The sequence below is a fragment of the Perissodus microlepis genome, chromosome 12 (genome assembly GCF_051167445.1).
Source record: "Perissodus microlepis isolate ML-2025 ecotype Zambia chromosome 12, ASM5116744v1, whole genome shotgun sequence".
NCBI lineage: Eukaryota > Metazoa > Chordata > Actinopteri > Cichliformes > Cichlidae > Perissodus > Perissodus microlepis.
Window position 1 is genome coordinate 8,655,225 of NC_140472.1, and position 25,788 is coordinate 8,681,012.

A 25,788-nucleotide genomic window follows, 5' to 3' on the forward strand; every position below is an offset into this window, starting at 1 on the left:
AACAGTTAAACCCGTTTTTATTTGAGAGTTGGGCTCTGACTGTGAGGTATTATTTACACTGCTCTTTTTTAAAATTCTTTGTTATGAGTTGTGGGTGCATTTGAGTTCTGTAGCTGCGTATATGGCAAAGTCAACTGAGAATAAGAAATCAAAATACAAAAAGCCGCAGGTCGACCGCCACATCACGCTCTGGGAAGTGAAAGGTTGGGAGCTTGTTGAGTGACAGTGTCCACACAGTATTCTACCTGTACAATAATAGTGCTACTATTCACATTCATCTGTACAATAATAATATTTACAGAGATCACATTAGGGAAAGAGCCAGTACCTGAGGAGTTGGTTTCATAATTAGCTTTACTCATTCACCATGGTAAAAAGAAGCACACCCACCCAATGGTAGCTATATTCACACAGAAAACGTGGGGTCCTGTCTGGGATCAGGTGGAAATTGCATCAATATTACAGCAACTCACTGCTTGAAATGATGCAATTTGATTGTAGGTGAGAACAGGATGTGTGTGGGTTTTTTTTAAACATCTGCAGGTTGGTTTCACTACACAACAGTATCAACAAGACAATACTGTTTATGTTTTTAAACTCTCTATCATCTGAGTCACAGTACTCACCCTATCTAAGAATGAGAAGCACTTATTGAAATGGTTTGTTCAACTTTTGCTGAGGAAGGCAGCAAAGAGCAGATTAGATTATAAGATTATGGCCTTTTACACAATCCGAGTATGTGTCACTGCCTCACCATACTGCCAGAAGAAAGCAGTCTGTAAACACCAGTTGCAGTTTCTTTAAACAAAACACTCCTCTTAGATGTTTTAGGTGAGCTGGCACACTTTAACAAAAGTGAGAAAGCTATGAACAAAAGATGAGGTCACTAAGACGCGTGTGCTAACAGACTTTGTTTCCTTCTACAACTCTCTCTCCCTCTCTCTCTCTCCAAAACACACCAACTATACATGGAAACATATCAGCCAGTTCAAAGTACCATTTGACAGCACATAAGATAAAACACCATGAATAAACACAGCATACATGTGCAGCATTTCTCCCAACCAATAAATAAGAACAGAATACAAATTCATTAAATAACAATCATCGTCTCAGATTGAAATCACCATACCAAGTGATTCAGTTATAACTTAAACAGTCACAAATTCATTTAAAAAATATCTGAAATGTTAAGCTCCTGGAAGTCCTCTGACTGGTTCCAGAACCATTGTTTCAGCCAACAGGTGCATACTTTCACCAGCCTCTCACCGGCCCTCATTAATCTCCCCAGCAGTGCCCTCTGCAGGCAAGACTTAAACTGGTTTCTTTGGACCCCGTTTCACTGATCACCCATTCCACCCGAAATCGCACAAAAAAGTGGAAACTCTGCGTCTCTTTGCTTTGAACTCTCTATCAGGTTGCCAGGTGCTGTAAATGCTGCAGATGAGCAGTATAATGACAAACTGTCAAACATGAAGGAGCTTTGGATTTGGTGTTTTCCAGCAGCTTTATGTCATCTGTAAATCTAGGTGACTGCTTTGGAAATGGATGGAGAGCTAAGCTTTGTAGCAGTTTCCCTGCGTGGTGAGTGCCAGCTGGCCATTGGGCGCTACTTCATTAGCCTCATCCTCCAGCAGGCCTGACACGTCAGCGTTGGGGATGCTGTCGTGGTAGCTGCTGAAGCTGATGTTGTCCTCTTTCAGTTCAATGGTCCAGAAGGGGGCGTTGAGCTTGCGGTTCTGGTACTCCCTGTAGGTGTACACGCCTCCGACAAAGCCCAGCAGTAGCAGCACCACCAGGATGATGACAGCCAGAACGATGACGTTGAACTGAGTCCAGGTGACCTCTGTCAGGGCAGCTGTGGTGTTGTCAGTGGGGCTGCTTAGACTGGTCAGCAGAGCCTGGGTGGTGGAGGTGGTGCTTAGTGTGGTACTGGTGTTGCTGCTTGATGTGAAGGCTGGGATCCCTCTTGCTCTGGGAGACATCAAAGTAGTGCTGGTGGTTATTGTGGTGGAGGAGGATGTGGGGTGCTTTGCTGTAGCTTCTGGTGTGGGAATAATTCGGGGAGCTGAGGAGAAAAAGCATTTCAAGTATTTAATCATTTCAGATTTTATTTTTAAACATGTGAGACTACAGCAGACCTTTTCTTCCAAATTTCAACCCATTATTTTTATTCCTTGACTTAAGTAGCTTTGCATGGTTTGCAGTTCTATATAATGCTCGTTTGTAATCATCTTCAACCCAGCAGTGTGTTTTGGACTTACTCGGATGGGTGCAGTTAAGTTTGCGGTTGTCCCCTATGAAGCCGGGAGCACAAAGCTGGCACTGCGTCCCAGTAGTGCCGTTGATGCAGCGGAGGCAGTGGCCAGTGTCAGGGTGACAGAGCTGGGGCGGGCCCAGAGGGTCTGCATTTCCATTGCAGTCACATGGAACACAAATCCCAGCTGATTTGTAGAAACCAGCACTGCACTCAACACAGTGTGGTTTGCTGTACTGGGGAAGGCACTGGTCACATACTGGAGAGCCACTTTGATCTGTACAGGAACAGAGGAAGTTGCACATCAGCTGCTGATCACTGCTATTTATGACTTTCAAGTACACAAGCATGATCTGAGCTTTGTTTGAGATTTAAGTTTACTCATGTTAAATATGAGCATTTGCTGGATTACACTTACTGCAGGGACAAAAAGAATGTTAAACACATATAAAAAAAACCCCACATCAAAACACATTCTTTAGTCTCAACTTTGATCGCTATATCATTAACATACATCCATCTTATTTCTTCTGCTTTACCAGGAGTTTATCCCAGCTGCCACAGGGTGAGAAGCAGGTTGCACCCTGCCATCAGTCTGTCACATATATTACAAGCAGAGGTTCTAAAATCTAGCTGTAATGATGACTAGCAATATTATGTTGTGTTTTCTGAAGAACCCTCTGAACATGTATGATCTTGTGTTATATTATACAGCCCGAAATGAAACAGCTATTGTCGGGCCACTAGGTGGCTCAAGCTGACAGTATATGGATGTGAGAGAACCATGTTGTGTCATATCTCCAGAGGAGGGTGTGATTTTCCCTGTTTGTCCTGTGCAACTCAGTGAAAACACAGAGTGCTTATGCCTCAGCCAGGCCCACTATGAAGTACTCTGAAAAGGTTTTACATTTTTTTTAGTGTTTTTTAAATTCTGGGTTAAAAAAAAACAACAGTGATTTGTTTAAAGCTCAGTAATAGCTTGTATTCAACCAGAATTTACATGAACACTGTTCATCTGCAACAAGTGCATGTCAAATGTCAGCTTTCTCCTAGCCTTGAGCCACTGGTCACATGACATCTTCTGGCACGTCAAACAGAGACTGCAGTACTGCAGTGCACTCCCTTCAACAGCGTTGTGTCACCAAGACACCACCGTCATTGGCCTCATTCAGGATGGTGATGAGTCTGCATACCGGCAGGAAGTTGAGCGGCTGGTACTCTGGTGCAGTCAGCACAACCTGGAGCTGAACACTCTTAAGACTGTAGAGATGACAGTGGACTTCAGGAGACATCCCTCAACTCTGCTCCCCCTTACCATATCAGACAGCCCTGTGTCGACTGTGAAGATCTTCAAGTTCCTGGGTACCACCATCTCCCAGGACCTGAAGTGGGAGACCAACATCAACTCCATCCTCAAAAAGACCCAGCAGAGGATGTACTTCCTGAGACAACTGGGGAAGTACAGTCTTCCACAGGAGCTGCTAATCCAGTTCTACACTGCAGGCACAGTCTGGTATGGTGCAGCCACTAAACAGGACAGGAGCAGACTGCAGCGGACTGTACGGGCAGCAGAAAGGATCATCGGCGTCCCCCTGCCCTCCATCCAGGACCTGTACCTCTCAAGAACCAGAAAACGGTCAGGGAAAATCATCACAGACCCCTCACACCCTGGACACAGACTTTTTGACCTGCTGCCCTCTGGCAGACGGTACAGAAGCCTGCAGACCAGGACCATCTGACATAGGAACAGTTTCTTTCCCCTTGCCATCTCCCTTCTAAACAGTTGACCTGTCGCACTGCTCCTACTGCCAGACTGCAACTGCACCTTTTGTACATTCTGTAGTATTCATTCCACCTCATTTCATTTCTGTCATCCTGTATTCTATGTATATAAGTTTAGATTGGTTATTTATAGTTGGTTTACACAGCTTTGTGTATGTATGTGTATGCATATGTAATGTATATATAGACACGTATGTGTGTGTGTGTGATTTACATTGCTGTGCTTGAGAGTCACCATCTACCGGAACCAAATTCCTTGATTGTGTCTGCACATATACATGGCCAATAAACACGATTCTGATTCTGAAGTAAACATGGTGGTAACCTTGATGATTAATCAAACCAAATGATCAACGCCTTATTTGAACAAGTAAATCAAGTCTGAATTGGATAAAATTCTTATCTGCCAAATGATTAGAATTCTTATTTTGTAATAAGTATTCAGTTTTAGATTTTAATTACAAGTAATATTATTTTAAGCTAAGTATGTGTTACACTGCCCAAAGGGCTCCAGTGTTTGGCAAACCAGCCTTTGCTTTTAAAGGGTTAATCTGTCTGCAGTAGGAGGATTTTTGCCATATGACTTAGAGGTGGGAATCATCCCCATGACACAAAATTATCACAATAATTCATTCAAAATGTGGTATTGTGATTTTGAACATTTAGTGATATGCTTAGTATTGCGATTTATTACCTTTTGTCAACTACAAATTGTCAAAGTCAAACCTTTCCAGTATCTTTTTTAATTAATAAAAGTTATCTCATGTCAGTTATCTTTTTGGCTGCAAAATGACATCAAGCATACAATATGGGCAGAAATCTGTGCCATCAGAAACTGAATTTGAATAAGTTCAATTTGAATTTGAATTGCTCAGATTGAATCTGAATTGTAACTTTAATAAATGCTTTTGAAAACTGAATTTGAATTAGTCTAATTTGAAATTGAATTTATGGTTTGAAAATGATCATCACTAAATTGAAATTGAATTTTATATTTTGAAAATGAATTGATTTGCTTTGAAACTGCATTTTATCCTTTAAAAATTCAGCTCTCGAATAATTTCAGTTTCACTTCTCACCATTCAGTTTCAGTTCTACAATTCAATTTCAGTTCCAAAATTCAGTTTTTTGGAACTTACATCCGGTTCCGGTTCAAGCTCAGATTAATAGAACTACGTTTTACTAGCGGACCGAAAGTGTTACTGACGGGAATCTACAGCGTCTTGAGCTGAATTAAGACTTCAGAACTCATTCGTCATGTCGAATGACCAGCGGATAAACTCTCAGGTTGGTAATAAATGTATTACATGTGTAAGAACAAGCGTCATGTTAATAAATGATAGCCGTACAGTAACTTTTATACTTATTGTAGCTGTTAGCTAAAAACGCTAATTTAGCGTAGTTTGCCCTGAATTCAGCTTTGACAAACAAATATGATCGACTGTTTCTAGTAGAATTCCAAAGTTGTCATCTTGTACCCCCTCTGTATGCTTGCAGAGACCCCTACAGTAGGGAAACATGCAAAACGGTGTCCAAACCTTTGTATTTTAGCTTTATTTATGTCTTACACAGCATCCCAACTCTTTAGCTGACTTAATAACTTTAGGTAAAGTGAATAGTTAGTCTAATTCATTAGTGCAGCATTACTGGATCACCTCTGTTTGAAGTGATATAATGTGATATACAACTATCACTGAAACAGCAAACTTTGTAAATAAGCAAACAACACTTCTCATTCTCTAAACGTTTGGCCACAGCTGTAGATTACACTATCAGTGCTTGTTCACTCTTGACAATAATAACATTTCTAAATTTACTTTGTGCATTTACAGGTAAACAATATCTAATATTTTATCTAAATGACTGCTTTGTCTTTGAAAAGGGTGAAGAGCCTGAGGCCGGTGACAGACCAGTTCTACTCTAAGTACATCCTTACAGTGGCTCACAGGACAAGGCCACATTCCTGTCCTGTCAGAAGAGAAGAGAAACTTCAGAGTCTTCATGTAGTTCAACCACACCTGTCATATTCCATATGACAGGGGTCTCAAACTCCAGTCCTCAAGGGCCAGTGTCATGCAACTTTTCCATGCCGTTGAGGACTGGAGTTTGAGACCCCTGCCGTATGGTGTTCATGCTGTTTTCTACCCCACAGTTACAGCATGTCTGACTGCCTGTTCAGCATATGCAAAAATATATGATGAGTTTAAGCATGTGATGACTAAGGCCTTCCATTATGGTGTTTGTCATCACATGTCACAGACATCTGGATGATCATTTGGAATAAACAAAAAACTAAAAACTTGTTACTTCATCTTTTATATTTATTATTATTATTATTATTATTATTATTATTGTTCTTATTTTACACTTTTCATTGTTAGGCATTAGGTTTATTTGTAGTAGTCCCTTCCAACGTCTTTCCCTCTTCCATGTTACTGTGTCAGCTTGTCAGCATCTATTTGGGTTTGGAAGTGGAACAGAAAGTAAAGAAATCCAAAGTGCCATTAAAACCAGGAGAGGTTCTTGTATTTCAGAAGAAGGGATTAATTCAAAAGAAATGACCTCAATGCCATATTTTATTTAGGAACCCTAGAGAGCACTTTGCAAAATAACACATTCTTATAATTTCACCCTCAGATGAGCCAAGCTACGACTGTCAGGGAAGGTGATGTAGGTACAGAGCATATGAGAGTGGTTAAGTTAATGTCTCTTGTCTAGATGAAGGCACAAGAGGGATCAATGGCAAGGCATAGAGATTCAGTATCTTAAGTCTTCAGTGGACACTCCATTTCTGGCACAAAACACCTGTAAAAGATGGTTGATTTAGGAGGTGACCCGACAACTTCAGCCTGTCAAACATATTAATGGAGCAGTATGTTTAAAAAAAAAAAATAAAAAAAAATCTAATTAAGCATGCACTCAGTACCCTAAGAATTATTACGGTAGTTAAACAGTGATAGTTGTAGATCACATTATATCACTTCAAACAGAGGTGATCCAGTAATGCTGCACTAATGAATTAGACTAACTATTCACTTTACCTAAAGTTATTAAGTTAGCTAAAGAGTTGGGATGCTGTGTAAGACATAAATAAAGCTAAAATACAAAGGTTTGGACACCGTTTTGCATGTTTCCCTACTGTAGGGGTCTCTGCAAGCATACAGAGGGGGTACTCTGAGAGGGTACAAAATGACAACTTTGGAATTCTACTAGAAACAGTCGATCATATTTGTTTGTCAAAGCTGAATTCAGGGCAAACTACGCTAAATTAGCGTTTTTAGCTAACAGCTACAATAAGCATATAAGTTACCTTACGGCTATCATTTATTAACATGACGCTTGTTCTTATACATGTAATACATTTATTACCAACCTGAGAGTTTATCCGCTGGTCATTCGACATGACGAATGAGTTCTGAAGTCTTAATTCAGCTCAAGACGCTGTAGATTCCCGTCAGTAACACTTTCGGTCCGTTAGTAAAACGTAGTTCTATTAATCTGAGCTTGAACCGGAACCGGATGTAAGTTCCAAAAAACAGAATTTTGGAACTGAAATTGAATTGTAGAACTGAAACTGAATGGTGAGAAGTGAAACTGAAATTATTCGAGAGCTGAATTTTTAAAGGAAAAAAATGCAGTTTCAAAGCAAATCAATTCATTTTCAAAATATAAAATTCAATTTCAATTTAGTGATGATCATTTTCAAACCATAAATTCAATTTCAAATTAGACTAATTCAAATTCAGTTTTCAAAAGCATTCATTCAAGTTACAATTCAGATTCAATCTGAGCAATTCAAATTCAAATTGAACTTATTCAAATTCAGTTTCTGATGGCACAGATTTCTGCCCATAATACAACGCTGCCATTAAAAACCGCCATAATTGCCATAAGACAAAAATCAGTCAAGTCTGCAATCAGTCTGAAATTGAACTTGAATCCCCTCGAGTTGTGCTTATTGAGAGACTCATACAGACTGATGGCAACATGTTGGCAATCTGTTTGCATTTATAAATTAAACAGCAAGTATTTGCAAACTTTCAACAATCTGTCAGAGAGTTATTTCAGTCAGTCCAAGAGAATATGAGAACAACATAGGTAACTATCACTGAAGAATTCATAGTAAGACCAGTGGTCATCCTGAGGCAACTTAATTGGCGCCATTAAAAACTAATGAGCAGCGTTGCTCCTTCTCAGCCACTGCTCGTCCAACTCTGGAACAACTCTGGTCTAAGTTATAATTAAACTAATTTAAGTGACCGAATTGTATCACAATACATTATGCTGCTAACAAAGCTTTGTCTCTTTGAGAGCATATGCACAAGCTAATGTGTGCTAATGTAAAGCTAGCCAAGAACGGAGACTGATGCTCAAGCCCAGTGCACGCTGACCCCAGCCCTGAACTTCAACAGGGATGTGCAATCTTCCAGAATAGTAGTGTTTCTATTTCTATTTCTACATGTTTCTACAGTAGACCATTGAGGTGATTACCTTGGAGTCTTTTTTGGCTCATTTTCAACTTCTCTTTGTGTATCTGATGTAACTGACCAAGCCTGCAAAATTACTTTTACACACATGCGTGTGCAACAGACAAAACACAACATCAAGATGGTGGGGATTGGAGGATTGTGTTATTTACCTGGTAGAGGGGAGTTTTTAACACATCATATAGCAAACATTTACTTCAATCTAAAGGGGTTAGACAGGTCAGTAGTGAATATTCCACCAATATAGATAAAAAGTTTTTGCAACATGAACAATATGGCAAACGGTCCCATTGTTTTCCCCTTTTCAACACAAGCTGACAAGCCTGCAGTTCCATTTTACTGGTTCCCAGATAGCTCTTCTCATCAAAACACTGTTGCTGTCCAAAGAATAACAGGTTCCAACTTTCTTATAACAAAGACTGGTTTCTGGCACAGAACCACAGAATGTGTGCTCCAAAACTAGGAGCCACTGATTTTCTTCTGGCAGAACTTAGTTCTGCACTGCTCAAAGTTCTGCTCTGAAACTTGTTGAAAAGTGTGTGTGTCAACATGTTGGTGGTGGAAAATAAGTAAAGAAAAGAACCATCAGTTTGGTTCTTAAATGTTCTTTTTATTTCTTTGACGCAATCTGATTCTGCAGTGGGATAAATCTCACTGATACCTGAGCTACTAAACCTTACTGTTCGAGCTTTGATTTGATGTGTAAAACTGAACAGCAAAAACTGGGTCATTGAGCAGTGGGTGAAGGCACACAATTTGGCTATGAGAAGTTGAGAACTCGTATAAATAATGTGTGTGACACTGCAGCATAGTAGACTATTCCCTCTCCAGTCGTCAGCACAGGAGAGCTGTTGGCATTGAATGATTTAAGCACAGATAGCTGCCTTCCAGTGGCCTAGATGTTGGTCTCCATCTACTGTAGTCACACGGCTGTGTTGATTTCCAGCAAAACTAAGGAAGGCGCATCTGATAAGGTTGATTTAACCTCTGCTGGGGGTTCAAAGGCAGTCGCCTGCTGGGTTATACAACCAAAAGGAAACAGGAGCTGCTTTGCAAGCGAAAAGTGCAAAGCACTCCTCTTTCCAACAGCACACACATACACACATTTGAGTGGTACTGTTAGGCAGGCAGGTCCCACATACACAATTATATAACACAAGACGATTTAAACAAATGAGTCAAAATATCTGATGAAGCTTAGAATAAACTGAAAGACCCTGACTGTTCTATACCACTGGGTAAAGACACAATCATACATGGATGATTTAATATGTGTGACCCACATTCTGAATTGGTGCAATGCTCCATTTCACCTCTCCGAGTGTCAGTACAGAGGATATTCATTTACTGCAACAGGCCACATCAGCACATTTAGGAAGCATCTGCCCCTCACAGTGGAGCCATGATACTGCATTGTGGCATCTTCTCACTTGTCACTGTTGCTGGGGCAACCTATACAGGGAGGCTGATCTCTTTCCGGTTCTAGTCTTGAGTCTGTGAGATCCTCGACAGCTGTGCACCACTAACATGAGAGCACCTCACCCTGTGAACCATGCCAAGCATATTTCAAGCTGTCTAAATAGAGGACATGATGATGCCCATCCCCCTGCTCCAGTCTGCTGCTGCCTGGCTGGCGCTGAAATGGCCCAGCTGTGAACATGCCGTCCCAGCTCCGCTCTGCCTGGTTCATGTCCCATCCCCTCCCTCCCACATTTTGTAACCTCTGCTATGGCCCCTGGCAGTGGCAACCCTGACCCGGCAGTCTAAGTGCATCTATACATGGCTGTTGCCATGCCGGCCACCACCAATAGTGGTGGAGGGCATATCAAGATGTAGCAAAGCTGTGTGCCCCAAAAGGGGGAAGGGCAAGGTGATAGAAGACAATAAGCAGTAGAAAGCGAGGCCAGTGATGCAATGCTGAACGCAAACCTCCAAAGGCAGTTTGCAGAAAGGGTTATGGTGCAGTTCAACAAGGATGAGCTGTGATGTCTGAAGCACACAAACTCACACCATGAGAGACTCATCACTTGCACAGCACATGTAGCATGGTTCCTGGTCATATTTTATTTAACGCCTTGGAATGAAGTTCAGGCAATTTGAAGGTAACTGCCAAATTCCCTTGTTTGGTCGACAGCACAGTATCTTATTTGAAATTAAATAACTGTATTTCAAAACTGCAGTATTCTGCAGGTTCATCACATGCAAACTGGTCTGCCTTGCATTTGCTTTAGTTTCAGCTGATTCTTAACTTAAGTATATCTAAGGAAGTATATCTATGCATGTTCTTTCATAGGATGGAGCCTATCCCAGCTGTCTTAGGGCGAGAGGCAGGCTACACCCTGGACAGGTTGCCAGTTGCAGGGCTAACACATAGACACCGACAACTCTTTGCCCTCACATTCGCACCTATGGGCAATTTAGAGTTTCCAGTTAACCTATTCCCACTAACTGCATGTCTTTGGACTGTGGGAGGAAGCCAGAGTACCCGGAGAGAACCCACGCAATTAAACCTATTTACAACAATTTGAAAAGGTGTGTTTTTTAAACTTCAAAACAATAGCAATTGAAAGGCTTTCTTTACTGACATATTGATGCCAAGCTCATCTTTGGTCCATGATTTTTTCTGTATTACATATATATGTTATTTATGTTATGTGTTTCTCACTCACCAGATTTTTTTTACTCAAGAAAATTGAAGGTGATTGCACATTGATATGGGACATGTGATACACCATTTTATCATTTCAAACATTGTTGCTGACCAGATGCTGATCTTCATGGGGTTTTTTTTTAAACTACTTCCTTGCGATGAAATTAAAGGAAGAATTGAGGTAGTCTGAGAATGTTATAGGGACTGTAGTTCAACTCAGATGTCAGCTCCACAGAGACCTCCAGGAGGTTGTGGAAGTAGGGCAGCAGCAGCCTGAGGTGAAAGAAGTGGGAACTAGAGTGCTGATCTTTGTCTGGAAACGTCGAAAAGACTGTGGTTTACAGTTGAAAAGTTATCAGAAAAGCGCAAAGGAAATAATTGATACTCCATTTCCAAAAAAGTTGTTTTTGCAAGTCAGTTAAATCCCACATATAAATAAAAATAATACAAAAAGAACATATCTAATGTTGTGACTTGCAACCATGTTGGCATTTAAAAAAATATTGCATTTTAACACATAACATATCAGTAAAATTCAAGAAATGTTGCAATACACTTGGTGAAATATACACAAATAATAAGATCAGTTAATTACACGACTGGATATAGAAAAAAGCAGCAGATAACAATAGGGAGAGAATTATCACTTTTCATAGATGGTATGTTTCCAAACTGTTCAGCAATTTTTGAAATCATTATAATTTCAGAAAATTAAGCCATGCTAATGTAATATCTTAAAGGACTGAAAGAATCCTAAAATGACAATGTGGGTGACTCATCTTTGAGCAGTGAAGCAGCACTGTATTTAATGGTACCGTCACAGGGTGCAAAGCAGTGGCTGCACAGTGAGAAACATGCTGCTGTTATCATATTCAAAATGAGTTTATATCTGGAATAAACTTTCTCAGTTTCAATATGTTGCCTTTGAAATAATAGTTTTCTTTCAAATGTACAGTGGATTGCAAATCACTGGATTCTCTTTATACTTTACATTTTATGCGGTGTTGTGAATAGGCAGATCCAGGAACAGGACCAGACCTTGAACGGCTCATTTTAATTTCACTCCATTCAAAATCTGCCAACAAACACAAGGTGTATATGCAGTATATGTGGTATTATATGTAGTTTGCTTTTTAGGTTATCTAACATTTGGCTGCTGGTTGCTTATCTACATAATTTCTCTGATGTCACCTTCTTTCCTTTTCATTACATTTCCCTTTGACTGCATTCCTCTTTTTAGTTTGTATAACCAGCCAACAGTAGACACCATGATGTCATTCCGAGTTATTTTCAGCAATAACAGCTTGAAGGTGGAAAATGCTTTCCAAGACATCATCACTGTCAGGTTTTTATGTCATAAATCCCAGGATTAATGGAGTATAAAGCCAGGAGGCCAGATCTGCTTAATCACTGCAACAAGCCATTGGATGAGCGCTAAATGCCTGACATGTGAACAAGTGCTCACCAGTGTGACAGGTGCCATTGGAGGTGGAGTTAGAGCAGGGGCATGGCACACAGGCTTCGGTCAGGGCAGCTCCAGGACTGCGGTAAAAACCAGGCTTGCAGTTCTCGCAGTTCAATCCATGGGTGTTGCCCTCGCAGTTCAGACACACTCCTGAAAGGTAGAACAAAGGTCACAAGATTAGCTGTTATTCTTTCTTGATCTGCTTATGACAGAAAACGAAAGTAGTTGGTTATATAACAATGTAATCTGACGACATTTTAAAAATCTAAAGCAAAGTTTTTTAAGACCTTTTTAGGGCACTCAACAAATGTGAGTTACACTCTCAGTCGGAGGAACTCTCATTTATACAGTTTTAAATATAAAGCAATACTCAGATTGGTGCCTTCCTATATATGTTCCCTGTTTGCAATGAAACATGCTGGTAATTTCTCCGTCCACAAGGTTACTTGTTGCTTTCTGTTGTACTTGCATGAACTGAACTTGGCAAAAAGAGCTTTTGTGCAGAATGACTGGAAAATGACAGAATTCATTTCATCAAGTGCTTTAAAGCAAAACTAAGAATCCTTCAGGCCAATTCCAAAACATGAAATGGTTTCAATTTTAATTGAATATTAAATTAATTAATTAATTTGTTTGTGTGTGTTGTTATGGCGTGTGTTTTATTGTATAATTTTTGTAATTGTGAGATACTTGCTGGTAGCATCTTGGCCAGGTATCCCTTAAAAAGAGTTCTTTAATCTCAATAAATGTTAATTACAAAAAATTAACACAGAACCATACTAAAATCTTTTATTATATTTGGGTTTTCATAAACAAGCAACTACTAGTGCAAAGCAATGCAAAAAGTCTTGAAGAAGAGTGTATTTGATGTTTTTGTTAATACATAGCAGTAAAATGAATGTCTTTGGATTCTGGACTGGTGGTCAGACAAAAAAAATACATATTTTTTAATAGTTTTCACTGTTTACCATCAGGGTGAGGAGTAAGAGTCATGATTCCTATTTTTTTAAACATACCATCAAACCATTATTCGCTCTTACAGGAACCTCATTTAATGTCTATCAGGAAATAGCCAAATAATCTATTAGAGCTTCCTTGGGTTGACATACTTAACCACATTCTAAAACATATCAAATGGCTGTGAGGACAAAGCAACAACTATGCTGAGACCGCTTAAGGCAACAGTTGGAATTTCACCAAATGTGCAGCTAATATTGCTGAACGCCAACTAGCATGCTAATATCGCTGAACTGCGAGCTACCAAACAGACAGTAAACCCTGTTTGAAGTTGATTCCATGACCTAATTCATCAAAACTCTTTGATGTGATCTGGCTATTGGAACTCACTGGCTAGCCTATTGCCATTTAGAGTTTTAAGTAATATAAAGTAATAGTGAAATGGTGAATTTGGTTTAAGGTTTAAGATAATCTGGCACATTGCAAAGCAATCACCTTGCACTACATGCAGGCAGCCAGGTGGGCCAAAGAGAAATACTTTTAGAATGCTTTGAGCATGTTAACAGGAATGGGTTTTTAACTTTCATGTTACTATATATACTTAATCATTCAAAAAAAAAACACAGCTCACTTCAGGATGAAGTATGTCGAGGTTATATTGAACTCCAAGGTAACATCCTGGCCTGTTACAACATACCAATCCTGGATTTACCAATTGCTTTAATGTAATCGCATTATATTTATTAGGCTTGCAATATATCCAAATCAGTCTAATAGATGCCAGGGTTAACAGGACACCGGTAGAAAATACAGGTACTGGGGAACTTTTTTTAGTCTTTCTGTTAGGATGCCTGGGTCGTTGACCCAGGGTTTTGAATTTATTATACTATTTATCATTTCTAATCTTTGGTTTCTTTGTTAGAGTTCTCTTTTATGGTTTATGTCTCTGTGTAATCCTTAGTTGCTGTCTCCCCTGTCTGTGATATCCCCGTGTCCAGTCAGTGTCTGTGTCTGTCGTGGTCCCACGTCTCTGTTCCCTCTGTTGCAGTGCCTTCGTGTGAGTCTGTGTCTTTAGTTCAGTCTGTGTTATGTTTCCTGTTTTATTTTGAAGGTCCATGTCTGATGTTAATGTATCTGGTTTCGCTTCCCCTTGTCTCGTTAGGCCTGATTTGCCCCAGCTGTGTTTCCATCCTGTTACCCATTCCCTGATTGCTCCCTCTGTGTATTTAAGCCCTGTGTTTCTCTGTGTCAGTGTTGTGAACTACCCTCATTTATGCTGTGTGTTCCGTCTGCCTGCTTATGTAAGTTTATTTGGATTTTTGTTACGTTTTGCCATCCAGCAATAAAAGCTGAGTTTTGAAATACACTTTTGCCTGCCGTGAGTCTGCACTTTGGGTCCACTACTCCTGCCTGCACACAGCGGCACCTGACACTTTCCAGCCTTGTGTAATACCTGCAAGTCTCTTTTAGGCTGCTAAATAAAATCCAGGATGCTATACCTGAAAAGGTGGGTACAGCTTTATTGCTCACCTATAGAACTTTCTTTCCCAAATAGGAAGCATTTCAGAAGTAGATAAAAATAGCTTGTTGTGCACTCTGCAAAAATGTTAATATAATAATGTTACAAAGGCTGTGCAACTGCACCTTTAACACACCAACCAAGAAACAAGTTTTATTTATATATAAATAGATCAGTCATGTCGACAGATATGATTATGACTGATAGGTGTGGATGTGGGATTAATACAGTTTTTAGACTACATAAATAAAAGTGCTGTTTTGAATGTTCAGTGAGACCAGGGAACGACTGCATAAATACCAGTTCATTTGCATTTCCTGGTGATGTTATGTTTACCTCTTCACTACAACATGCTCTGTCTTTCAACTTTACTCTCCTTTGTACCTTTATTTTCATTTAATGTTTATCTACAGATAACATTTTAATTTTACTGAAAACTTATAAAGCAGGCTTTAAAACACTTGTTGGAAATGCTTAATGTGGGTTGTTGCATTCAAGGAGATGTCCATGCTAATTCTCACTTTAGCATAACTGCATATTTTTCACTTTTTTTTTTTTTTTTTAAATTTAACGAATTTTCAAAACATACTCTTTGCTTCAGTGCTTTATTTAAGAAAAAGAATCCCAGATTAAAGGCATTGTTATTCTTGTAAATATCTGTGACGGCATCACCACTATTGTGCTGTTTGGAGTTGAGCTTCGATGTTTGTTTGAACTGTTTTGCCTCTGAGCTCTGACAAAGGTTATGTAGATGTGACTCAGTCTGCCTACAGGCTTATGCCATATTGTTGTGTAACCAGGATTTCAGCCATCACCACACAGAGGTTAAATTACTGTTTAAAGAAGAAGACAGAAAAGTGAATATCTAAATGCAAAGACAGCTTGTTTTCAGTTCAGAGACACCAATTTATAAGCAGAATTTAATATGTTAAAGTATTATGAAATTTGAATGTATGTTTTAAGGTTCAGAGAGATTCTAGTGAAACATCATCTTGTTTACTTATCCCTGCATTAGATACTTTTAAGGTTGAAAATAATGCACCCCTGTTGTGTTTATGAGACAGTGTTTGGGATACTGCCTAATTTGCATTTGTGCAAGGAGTTCCTGTGTGAGCAGCCTTAGGAAGAAGCCACAATAGCTCTTTAAAGGGAGCTGTCAAACCTGAGCTATGGTAATCCATAGCACTATGAACACTGAGCCCAAGTGAAGGCTAAAGAGCTCCATCTGCGCCCGCATTATAATGCAAAGACATATGCCGTCTAAAACTGCTACACACATGCCCCACCCACACACACTGCCCCCCTGTGCAGTTCCTCCTTTTCGGGGTTGTCACTAGCCAGTGATTTCTAAGTCTCAAGGCCTGACTGCTGGGAAGCGAGCAGCAATCCTCCTTTACATTTGAAGAAGGTGCAAACTCTCAAGAACACAAACCGAACTGGAATTGCACCCTAATGTTTAACTTGCTTCTCGGGTTGCTGAGACCACAGACCACAGCAAATATTTACTTCAAGGAAGTAAAGTGGGGGAGTTTTGTGCTGCCAAAGATTAATTAAACTCGGCATTAGACTGTTCTCTGGGTATGCGATCAAGGTGTTACTGTAACCTGGACAAATCCAACATTTGAATTTAAGGAGTTTTATGAGTATTTAATCAGCAAAGACTGGACAATTTGCACTGCCTTTCTTATGCAATGCCAATGAACAAAACAGTGCATGTTGAAAATGCTGCTTCTTTCATTCCAAGCTCTAACGATTGGTGTTGTCCATGTCAGGGTTCTCAAGAAAAAGCCCAATGCAAAAGCATCCAACTGAAATTGACTGACAGTCAACTTTAGGATTTGCTTGTCTTCGCCTTGCTCAAGGACACTTTGACCCTACAACTAGTAGGTGTAGCTGATCAGTGTTTAAGCTCCAACTCCATGAGCTGGACTTGTTCGCTGCCTTTTGGAGCGTTTCAATTGAATCATCTGACAAATAACATAAGCTGGTGTATGGTACAGACCGCCAAAGAAGTCTGTGCCTTTATTGAGTGAAATTGTAGTTGCTAGCAATAACATTGCTCCAACACAGTTTACTACTGGCTCTGAAAATCCACTCTGACAGCCAAAAACCAACGAGTGATGTCATGAATTTGGGGTTAAACCATCACAAGAGTTATATACATAAATATCAGTTCCATTTACAAATACAGGTTATGTTGTCATTATTATTAGTAGTCAGTACCGGTATCATAAAAGAATATATACATTTTGTTTTTATGATGATTATAATTTTAAGTGAAGTTTCCATGTAAAATGAAGTAGGATAAAAAGCAGAGAGAGTAAAAGTTGTCCTCTAAAATGAAGCTGATTGTTGTCTTGGACTTTATTTAAAATATATATATATATATATATATATATATATATATATATATATATATATATATATATATATATATATATATATATATATATATATATATATATATAAAAATAAATAAATAAAAAACACAGTCTCTGATAACAAATTACTTCAAAAAGGAAAGTGCTTCCAAATATTTATTGGAGTCAGTTTGTCTAAACAAAAGCTCTTATTTTGGAATCAGATTGTGCGGATTTGCAGGATTTTCTGTTTACAAGGCAGATGCTTTCACTAACTAAGCTACTGTGGCTCTTCACAGCTGACTCAGACAATCCTGAATAATGAAAAATTACAAAACAAAATAGAAGGTTAGGTTTTAGTGACAATGAAAATGAGATCATTGAACTGCAGTGTTTGTCCTCAGCTGACTCACCGGACTGCGGATGGCAGTAGTTGGTGTGGTTGTTACACTGGCAAGGCCGACAGCCAGTGCTGCTAAAGTCGAAGAAACCCGGGTAGCAGTCATCACACTTGGGTCCATACACTCCTGATTTGCACACACATGTCCCTGAACTGTGGGGGCAGAACAGAAGACAAAAATCAATACCCAGTGGATCAAATACAGTCGCAGAAAGCATTTCAGTGGAACATAACACCATGGCAGCATGTCAATGAGGTACTCTGTGTGTGTGTTTGGTTTTAACAAAAGGTTTCCCTCCACGTACAGTGGCCTTGATTAATTAGATGAGGTGATTTATTAGTGGCAAATGTGGTAAGAAATCATGTTAAGTAATTATATACTGGACAAAGCTATGTGGTGCTGCTGAGTAGCATATAAAGCTGGATTACAAACAAAGGTAGCTTATTAGTGGACCTCCCAGCATGCACTTTTTTGAGAGTGGTTACCTTTGACGAAAAATACACATTGTGCAAATGTATATTTATTACATACAAAGGTAGCATAAATCAAGGTTCACGGTTCTATTTCTTGAATCCTGAAAACAAACAACTCTTAAGCTGCTCTTATGTTTAAAAATTCTAACAGCAGACATATGAGATGTTTTAAAGAATACTGTGATCTTTGGCTGTCAGGTTATGAAACGTCAGAGCATCGAGCATCAAGGCTTTTATTGGCCACATTTTCTTTACATAACTGAGAATGATTGCTTTCAGCTGAGAAAATCTCATTGTATAAAACATCTCCAAGAATCCTCCAGCAAACTTAAATCCAATTACATCTGAGTTCTTCAGCCATAACACACTCGCAACTGAGTTATTTCACATGATAATGTGTCTTTCATAGATCAGACCTTTGCTCTCATTATGCTGTGTTTAAAAATAGCAAATGCTCATTAATACAGTGTGAGTGTCAAGAAGAGATTTTGTTTTTCTCTCTCATCCACCGCTCACTGGAGGTAAATTCCTTGGAAGAGAACAATGCTAAATCGAGCCCGATCAGCTCTTAAACCCAGACAATGGACTCAAAAATGTAATCTCGGGACAATGACTTCAAAACAATTGAAGCAAATCACAAGTGACTCGAAGCACTTTCCATGAATGTGTGCGTGGGTCTTCATACAAACAAGGCTTTGTTAAAACAACTGCACTTAATGCAAATGAAGAGGCCCATAGCGATGCTTAGTGAGGCGTGGGCACTGTTGAAGACGAGGCTGGGAGATCAACAGTCCTCGATCCTCTGGCTACAACACACACACAAACATCAGGCACTAACAAAAAGTATCAGCGTGATACATCATGACCCTAATACAAGCAAGTGAAAGATATAATGTCCAGCTGCCAAAGGAAAAAATAAAAACACGGTACAAAAAAACAGATTTATTTAAAATTGCCATTTAATACTAAACAGAAAGATACTTTGCTCATCAAAAAATGACAGAAAATGTAAAGGGATTTGTTTTTACAATAGCCAGATTATCTGTATTAGATTAGATTACGTTCATTGCCATTCTAAACAAAAAAAAAGTTCATTTTTTTTCTTTAAGTGATTATAAACGAGTGTGTGGGGCTTATAGAAACTAGACTTTTGAAAACGGATTCAACATGAATTTTGTGAACCTGGAAAACTAACTAAACTAAAACACAAATCATTGGGGAAATATTATTTGTCTGTCTTTATCTGTTAGTTTGGTCAAACTTTTAGCTTGCAACTTTCCTGATGAGTCAGCGATGTGAGTTTGTAATCGAGATTCTACTTCGGCAAAATCAGCATGTGGTCAGAGAGCGAGGATACGCCTAATATGGTCATCTTAAGAACCCCCCGTGTTTACACCTTCTGTTTGTGAGAAGCAGGTAATATGAAAACTGCTTGTAAAGTTAGGGGGATAGGAGCTAGAGTTTTTTTTTTTTTTTTTTTTTTTAAATGTGCTGAAACTTCCATATTTTATTGAGAAGAAAATAACTTGTAATGTTCTATCATTCAACTCTAACATTCACTCTGCATCAGGATCTGCGGTTCAGTGTACTTGAAAGCTGACTTTTGATCAAATGTGCAGCATCCCAGTAAGGCCAGATGGTCCACTGGCTTTGATTCCTTACTTTTCCTTGTACAAAATACAACCTTTCACCTTTGGCTAATTATACATGTGTATTTCTCTAAGAGGAAAAAATAAAAGAAAGATGTCAAACAAAAAACACTATACAGCATGTAGCTGCCTGAAATGAACACTAAAACATTTTAAGTATGCTATAATAAATAGCCATCTGTACAGTAATAAATACTACAAGGGACAGCAGCTGGAAAATCAGCTAAACTAACATGATGCATTTTTCCTTTAAAGCACCGACATGTTTCTGCTCCAGCTGCCTGGCAGTCAGTCACACACTGACCTGTGGCAATGCAATCTGTCATCAGTTTCTAGTGATCCTTCCTCTGTGTGGAGCTCTAAATAAAGACTCATTTACTAAGAGCTGTGCTGTCTTAGGTGCAGCCTGCAAATCCAACAGGCCCTGTGTTGCTTTGTCTCTCCTTTTAAAATACCTCTAATTCGGCGTTTTTTCTTTGGGGATCTTTTGTGGAATAACTACAACAGGTCTGAAAACCTCCAGGCCTTTATAAAGAGTTTTAACTTGGCTGGAAATTTAAATAAAGCTTTCAACAGACAAACTGTAATGCCAAAATAGAATACTTCAATTGAAAGGTAATAGCCTATAGTCCCTGAAAATCGGTTTATAAAACATGTGGATAAAATAAAACCCAGCCTTCCCCCTAGATGGGTTCTACCAGAGGTTGATTCGTTCTGCTGTTATTTCTGCCCATTTAAAAGAAAGAATTTAATTTAAATACGTTCCTGGAGGGTTCTCTTGGGTGCTAAAAACTTTGATTGTGCCCACATTTTAGTATATAGGAAATGCTCTGCCCAAAAGAGTTCTGCTGGATTCAAATCATTACTTTTGGATCATGATCACACCAAAATATTCCTCTGCTACAAACTGGGAGTCTTGCCATCAGCCAGTGTTTTGGCAGACTCTCAGTGCTGCCGTTCATAAATGTCATATCCCTGCTACCTTCACATATTCAGCTCATTTCAACACACTTCCTCCTCCTTGCTTTAGTGCTGGGACTTCTCAGTTAATATGGTAGTCCTGGCCTGACTGATGTTAAACATCCTGGATCCTGTCAGAGGCAAATAAATATGTCACCAGTGACTGATTTATAATCAGAAAGCTTCTTCTTGCAAAGTTTATTCTTGTATTTCCCTCTTTTGACTGATAAAGGCCACCATTATGCAATGCCCCTTACACTGTCAGAGCTGTCACATAAATTCTGATTTAACCTCAAACACTTTGCATGGTGTAACATACAGAGGACACCAGATTTGATCTGATTTGTATTACTGTGGCTCATTCTATACTCCTACTGTTGCAACTATGTTTCCAATGATTCCTAGCAAGAGCTTTCTAATTCATATAACAATCGTCTGGTGATTAATGGTGAAAATGTGTTAGGATAACAGGATACAACAAGTGTCAACATTTTGGTTACAGTGAACACAGAATTCTACACTGTGGTCTATATTTTGATCACAATCTTTCTGAAGTGGTTATTCTGAAGAGTTATCTTATCTTAATGCAGCTTTACTAATGACTTTACATTGACGTGGTATTGCACAGCGATGCAGCCCGTCTGTTTGTCTACTGTAGCTTCATCTAATCTATAGGAACCCATAGGTTTGAACTAGGCTTTAAATGTTTACGTTGCGTCTCAGTGGCCCTGCTTGTGAGATTATGAAGACCCTCTCTTTGTCTTCTGTGGCCAGAAGGAGGGGGTTTGTTATTGTTTTGATGTAGTTTCATGGCCCCGTGCTGGCCAAGCTGCTCTGCGTCAGATCTGTGTGTTAAGTAGGTCAGTATAACATAAGCGACAAAGCTTAACCCCATTCTGCTGCTGCTGCCACGCCAGCGCTGCCCCATTGGCTGCTCCTGTGTTGGATCAGGCCAAATGTCCTCTCTGTAACGGGGACGTTGACAGTTCAGTTAGCCACAAGGTTCAGTAAAAATAAACAAGGAAGTACACTAAGCAGGTTTAGTTGCTTTTCTGGTTGAGCAGTGAAATGCTCAAAGGGTGTGTTAACCAAAAGCAGAGCCAGATCTCCCTTTGCCGTCTTAGCCTTTCATCTGTATGAACGTGTCCAAATATTCCATGTTATAGCAGGGCTTAGCGCGTCTGGTTTTTACGTTTACTTCCCACGATCATGAAAACAAAACAAAAACAAGGGGGAAGAAAAGGTTATCTTTTTTTAATGTAACATGCTCACATTTTTCTAGCACTTGGCAAAGTCATTTAGACTACAAGTCATATTTAACCATCATTTATTTAGCACTTAATTCAATTTTAGCACTCTATCTACCTCAAAACCAAAGCCAATTTACATTCTCCAATTAACTTAAGATGACCATGTCTTTAAACACTTGGAGGAAGCAGGAATGCCTGAGGTACTAAAACCACAAAACAAAGATCACTAACAGGCTCTTGTTTTGTCTTGTAAATTTGGGGCACCCCATCACTTGCCTGTATAGCAGCTCCTCTCCTTACAAGCCCAAACTCACTCAGTATTTAGTTTAGTCTGTGCTAAGATCATTGAATCAGCAGGATCTACACAGGGGGAGCAGAACAGCTTTAATGATTGCAGGGTTCCTTTTTTGGGAATCTCTAATGGTTTCTCACCCCAGTCATCTTCTGCAGTGCCCTGAGGTCTCGATTGGAAGTCAGCACTCCTAAGCTTTCTGTCTAGCTAACGAACAGGTCAACAAAGGCACGCAAACCTGCTTTTGCATGTGTTTTCTTATTGGCACTCAAACAACCTGCAGTGGAGCTGCCGGGTAGCAGGGACCAGCAGCTGCCCTTATGAGGGGGGTTTACACTCAGAAACTATCCTGTGCCTAACTACTGACTTTACAGACGCAATATTCTGCTTTTCAGGGTTTTCCTTAAATATTTTATACACCTTTTTGTGCATTCAACAGGTCAGCAAAGTGCAAAGGGAGTTCTTCTCTCCTCCAGTAAAGCCTGCTGCTGAACTCCCTCAAACTTCATGCTGACAACCTAGGCTTTTCCCCTGCTACTTATCAAGGTCACCATGTAAAGTTAGGCATGCCCTCAAACACAGAAAGAGCAGCTGCCTCAAAGGCCACCATTTTTAATTTACTAGCTACAGTCACTTTTGCTAAGTTTAAATCTAAAAATGTGTAAAGAAAATTGAATACCCATTGGACTGAGCCAGCTTAAAACTGCAATATGTGAAGAATACTATGGTTGCAATGAAATTCATCTCTCAAATGGTAATACCATTATAGGAAAACATTATTTGTGTACCTAATTAAATTAGCTAAAGGATTCTTTAAAGACATTTTAACCAAAACTTTCAATGTGCATTACCTTTAAGCCTTTAAGCTACCTGATATAAAACACTGAATAAATGTAGTCCGGAAAAAGACTTTTGCATCTTCTGCGTCATTTCTAATAATACTGTTCGCCACTGAAATATCACAATCGGTGCAGAGTAATGCTAGATGAACAGCAAAAATGCCTCCAGTGACCTGACGTAGACACAGAAACATCTGTAGCCAAAATCAATATTTCATTACAGACTGTGGTGCTTTTTGACACAGTAATGGTAAAAAAAAAAAAAAAAAGCCTTATAGACATTGCCCACAGGATCTGACCCACATACCCTACTGACTCTTGTGTTCTGACAGATGCAAGATGATATTAAAGCTCTTTTGTCAAAGACTGGCCTGACCTAACCCAACAAACTGGGTAACAGTGTGTGTCCACTTTACATCACATGATTTGCAGACAGACAGAATGCCAGATCATGAGAGAGCAAAAGAGGGGAATTTCATTAAGGTTGTTAAGAAGACTGAGCAAGGACAGAGTTACAAATGTCACTCGGCTTTAAACAGTCGCCAGCCCTGAGAGAATTCTATTAGAGTGGGTAATAGAGAAGCTTAGTGTCCTAGGACAGGGTCAATAATGATCACATATTTATATGTCCGCATACAACAGCTGCTGGTGAGTTATTTAGTTAATATTAACATAAACAGGTTTGACAAGTTCCTCATTCTCATACAGCAAAGCACAGACTGCTATCCAGTACCATACAGTGCTTAAAACAGTTATTTCTTTTATTTCTTTGTGTTCAAAAGGGGAAGGAAATCTAGCTAAACAGTTATTATTTAAACTAGTATAAGTCCAAAATTTCACTATTGGTGAATAGCGAAATGCATACCGAAATACCTGTGAAACACATTTGTATTTGCTAGACTACCTAGCTAATAACTGATAAGGTAATAATATCAGCTGAAAATATTGTTTAACTGATCAGTCAGGCTCAAACTGAAATTAACATGGTCCTATTAACACTAAAGAGGACCTATTCTGCTCCATATTTAGGTTTGGTTTATTCATGGGTCAAAATAACTGCCACTGCCATAAGAGAGCAGAGAGCAGGAGGGTGGAGTATTCAGTGTGCAATGGTATTTAGGGAAGTGATAAATCAATTCACATGAACGTCACAAAGGTTTAAAAAGCAGAACACTTCCCTGAAACAAGATGCACATCATCCTCATTACTTCTTCACAGCTGTAGATTTCCAGTAAAAATAAAAATAAGGAAATACTTTCTAAAGTAAGCACTATTCTACTAAACTACTGAAGGCAACCACCTATGTTACTATAGAATAATCCTATCTTGTAGTGGGTCTTAGTTAGGGATGGGTATTGTTTAGGTTTTATCCGATACCGGTGCCAAACCGGTACTTTTGAAACGGTGCCGGTGCTTAAACGGTGCTCGAACCGGTGCTTAAAGAATGGAGAACACAAACTTTGTCCAAAAACCTCTTATGTTTTTATTTTTAGCAGTCTCTTTTTTCTGCAAAATGATAACCATTAGCTTTTTCTGTTGATACAATATACCTCCTTTGGTTGGAACCGGTGCTACACTGGCAGGGCTATGGCCAGGGCTCTCCTCTTCGGGTTCTTGGGGGATGTTGCTAACTCCGGGTCCGATAACAGGCATCACACCCGCAGTAGATGTGCTCGGTGTGAGATCTCGCAGCAAGCTATCAAATACGGTGCATTTCTCGGCTTTTAAAAAAACGCTATGTGTCACCAGGTGTTTCATCAGATTCGAGGTGTTACCTACTTTGCGCAGTATCACCTTAAAGCACTTGTTGCAGGCTGCTGAGTTTGCATCTTTTGCTGTGAAGTACAGCCAGACTTTTGACCGCTTCGCCTTGGGCATTTTTAATCTGTAGCTCTGCTCTAAAAGAACGTATGTACCTGGGCCCGCTTACTATTCTTGGAAAGTTAAAATGATTGGCTAGAATCCAAAGTGTATGACATCTCAGGGGAAAAAAAGCACCGAAATAAAGCACCGAAATGTGCGCTGCTTTTCGGTCTGGTTACCACCGTTTATGTCAGAACCGGTGCCATAATGGCACTGGATATCGGTACCCATCCCTAGTCTTAGTGCAGGACAACAGGTTCCTGTCATTTTAGCTCCTCTGCCTATCAAGCTATCCTGTCTTTAAGAAAACTTTGATTGGTTACCCAATCAAACAGGTATTTGTAGCTGTCCTTGAGGTCTACAATGTTACTTTCTGGTAGTTCGATCCCCTCAGTTCTGACTACCTTCCCTCTCTTTGTTACCATCCGACTACACTTCTCCAATCCAAATGACATTCCAATGTCATAGCTGTATATCCTGGTGGTGTGGATCAGTGAATGGATGTCTTGTTCGCTCTTGGCATACAACTTGATGTCATCCAGGTACAGGAGGTGTCTGACAATTGCTCCGTTCCGTAGTTGGTA

The 25,788-nt window shown here is 39.5% G+C and overlaps 1 protein-coding gene across 1 annotated transcript in view; it reads right to left on the bottom strand.

The window, feature by feature from the left end:
• LOC146375770 (multiple epidermal growth factor-like domains protein 9) overlaps nt 1-25,788 on the bottom strand; it is a 44,007-nt gene continuing 18,219 nt past the window's right edge. The window contains exons 3-6 of the mRNA XM_084945288.1: nt 17,891-18,030; nt 12,642-12,791; nt 2,265-2,534; nt 1-2,068 (exon numbers count right to left, since the gene is read on the bottom strand). Coding sequence (XP_084801414.1) covers nt 1,557-2,068; nt 2,265-2,534; nt 12,642-12,791; nt 17,891-18,030 — 1,072 coding nt within the window. The 3' untranslated portion in view covers nt 1-1,556. The remainder of the gene's footprint in view (nt 2,069-2,264; nt 2,535-12,641; nt 12,792-17,890; nt 18,031-25,788) is intronic.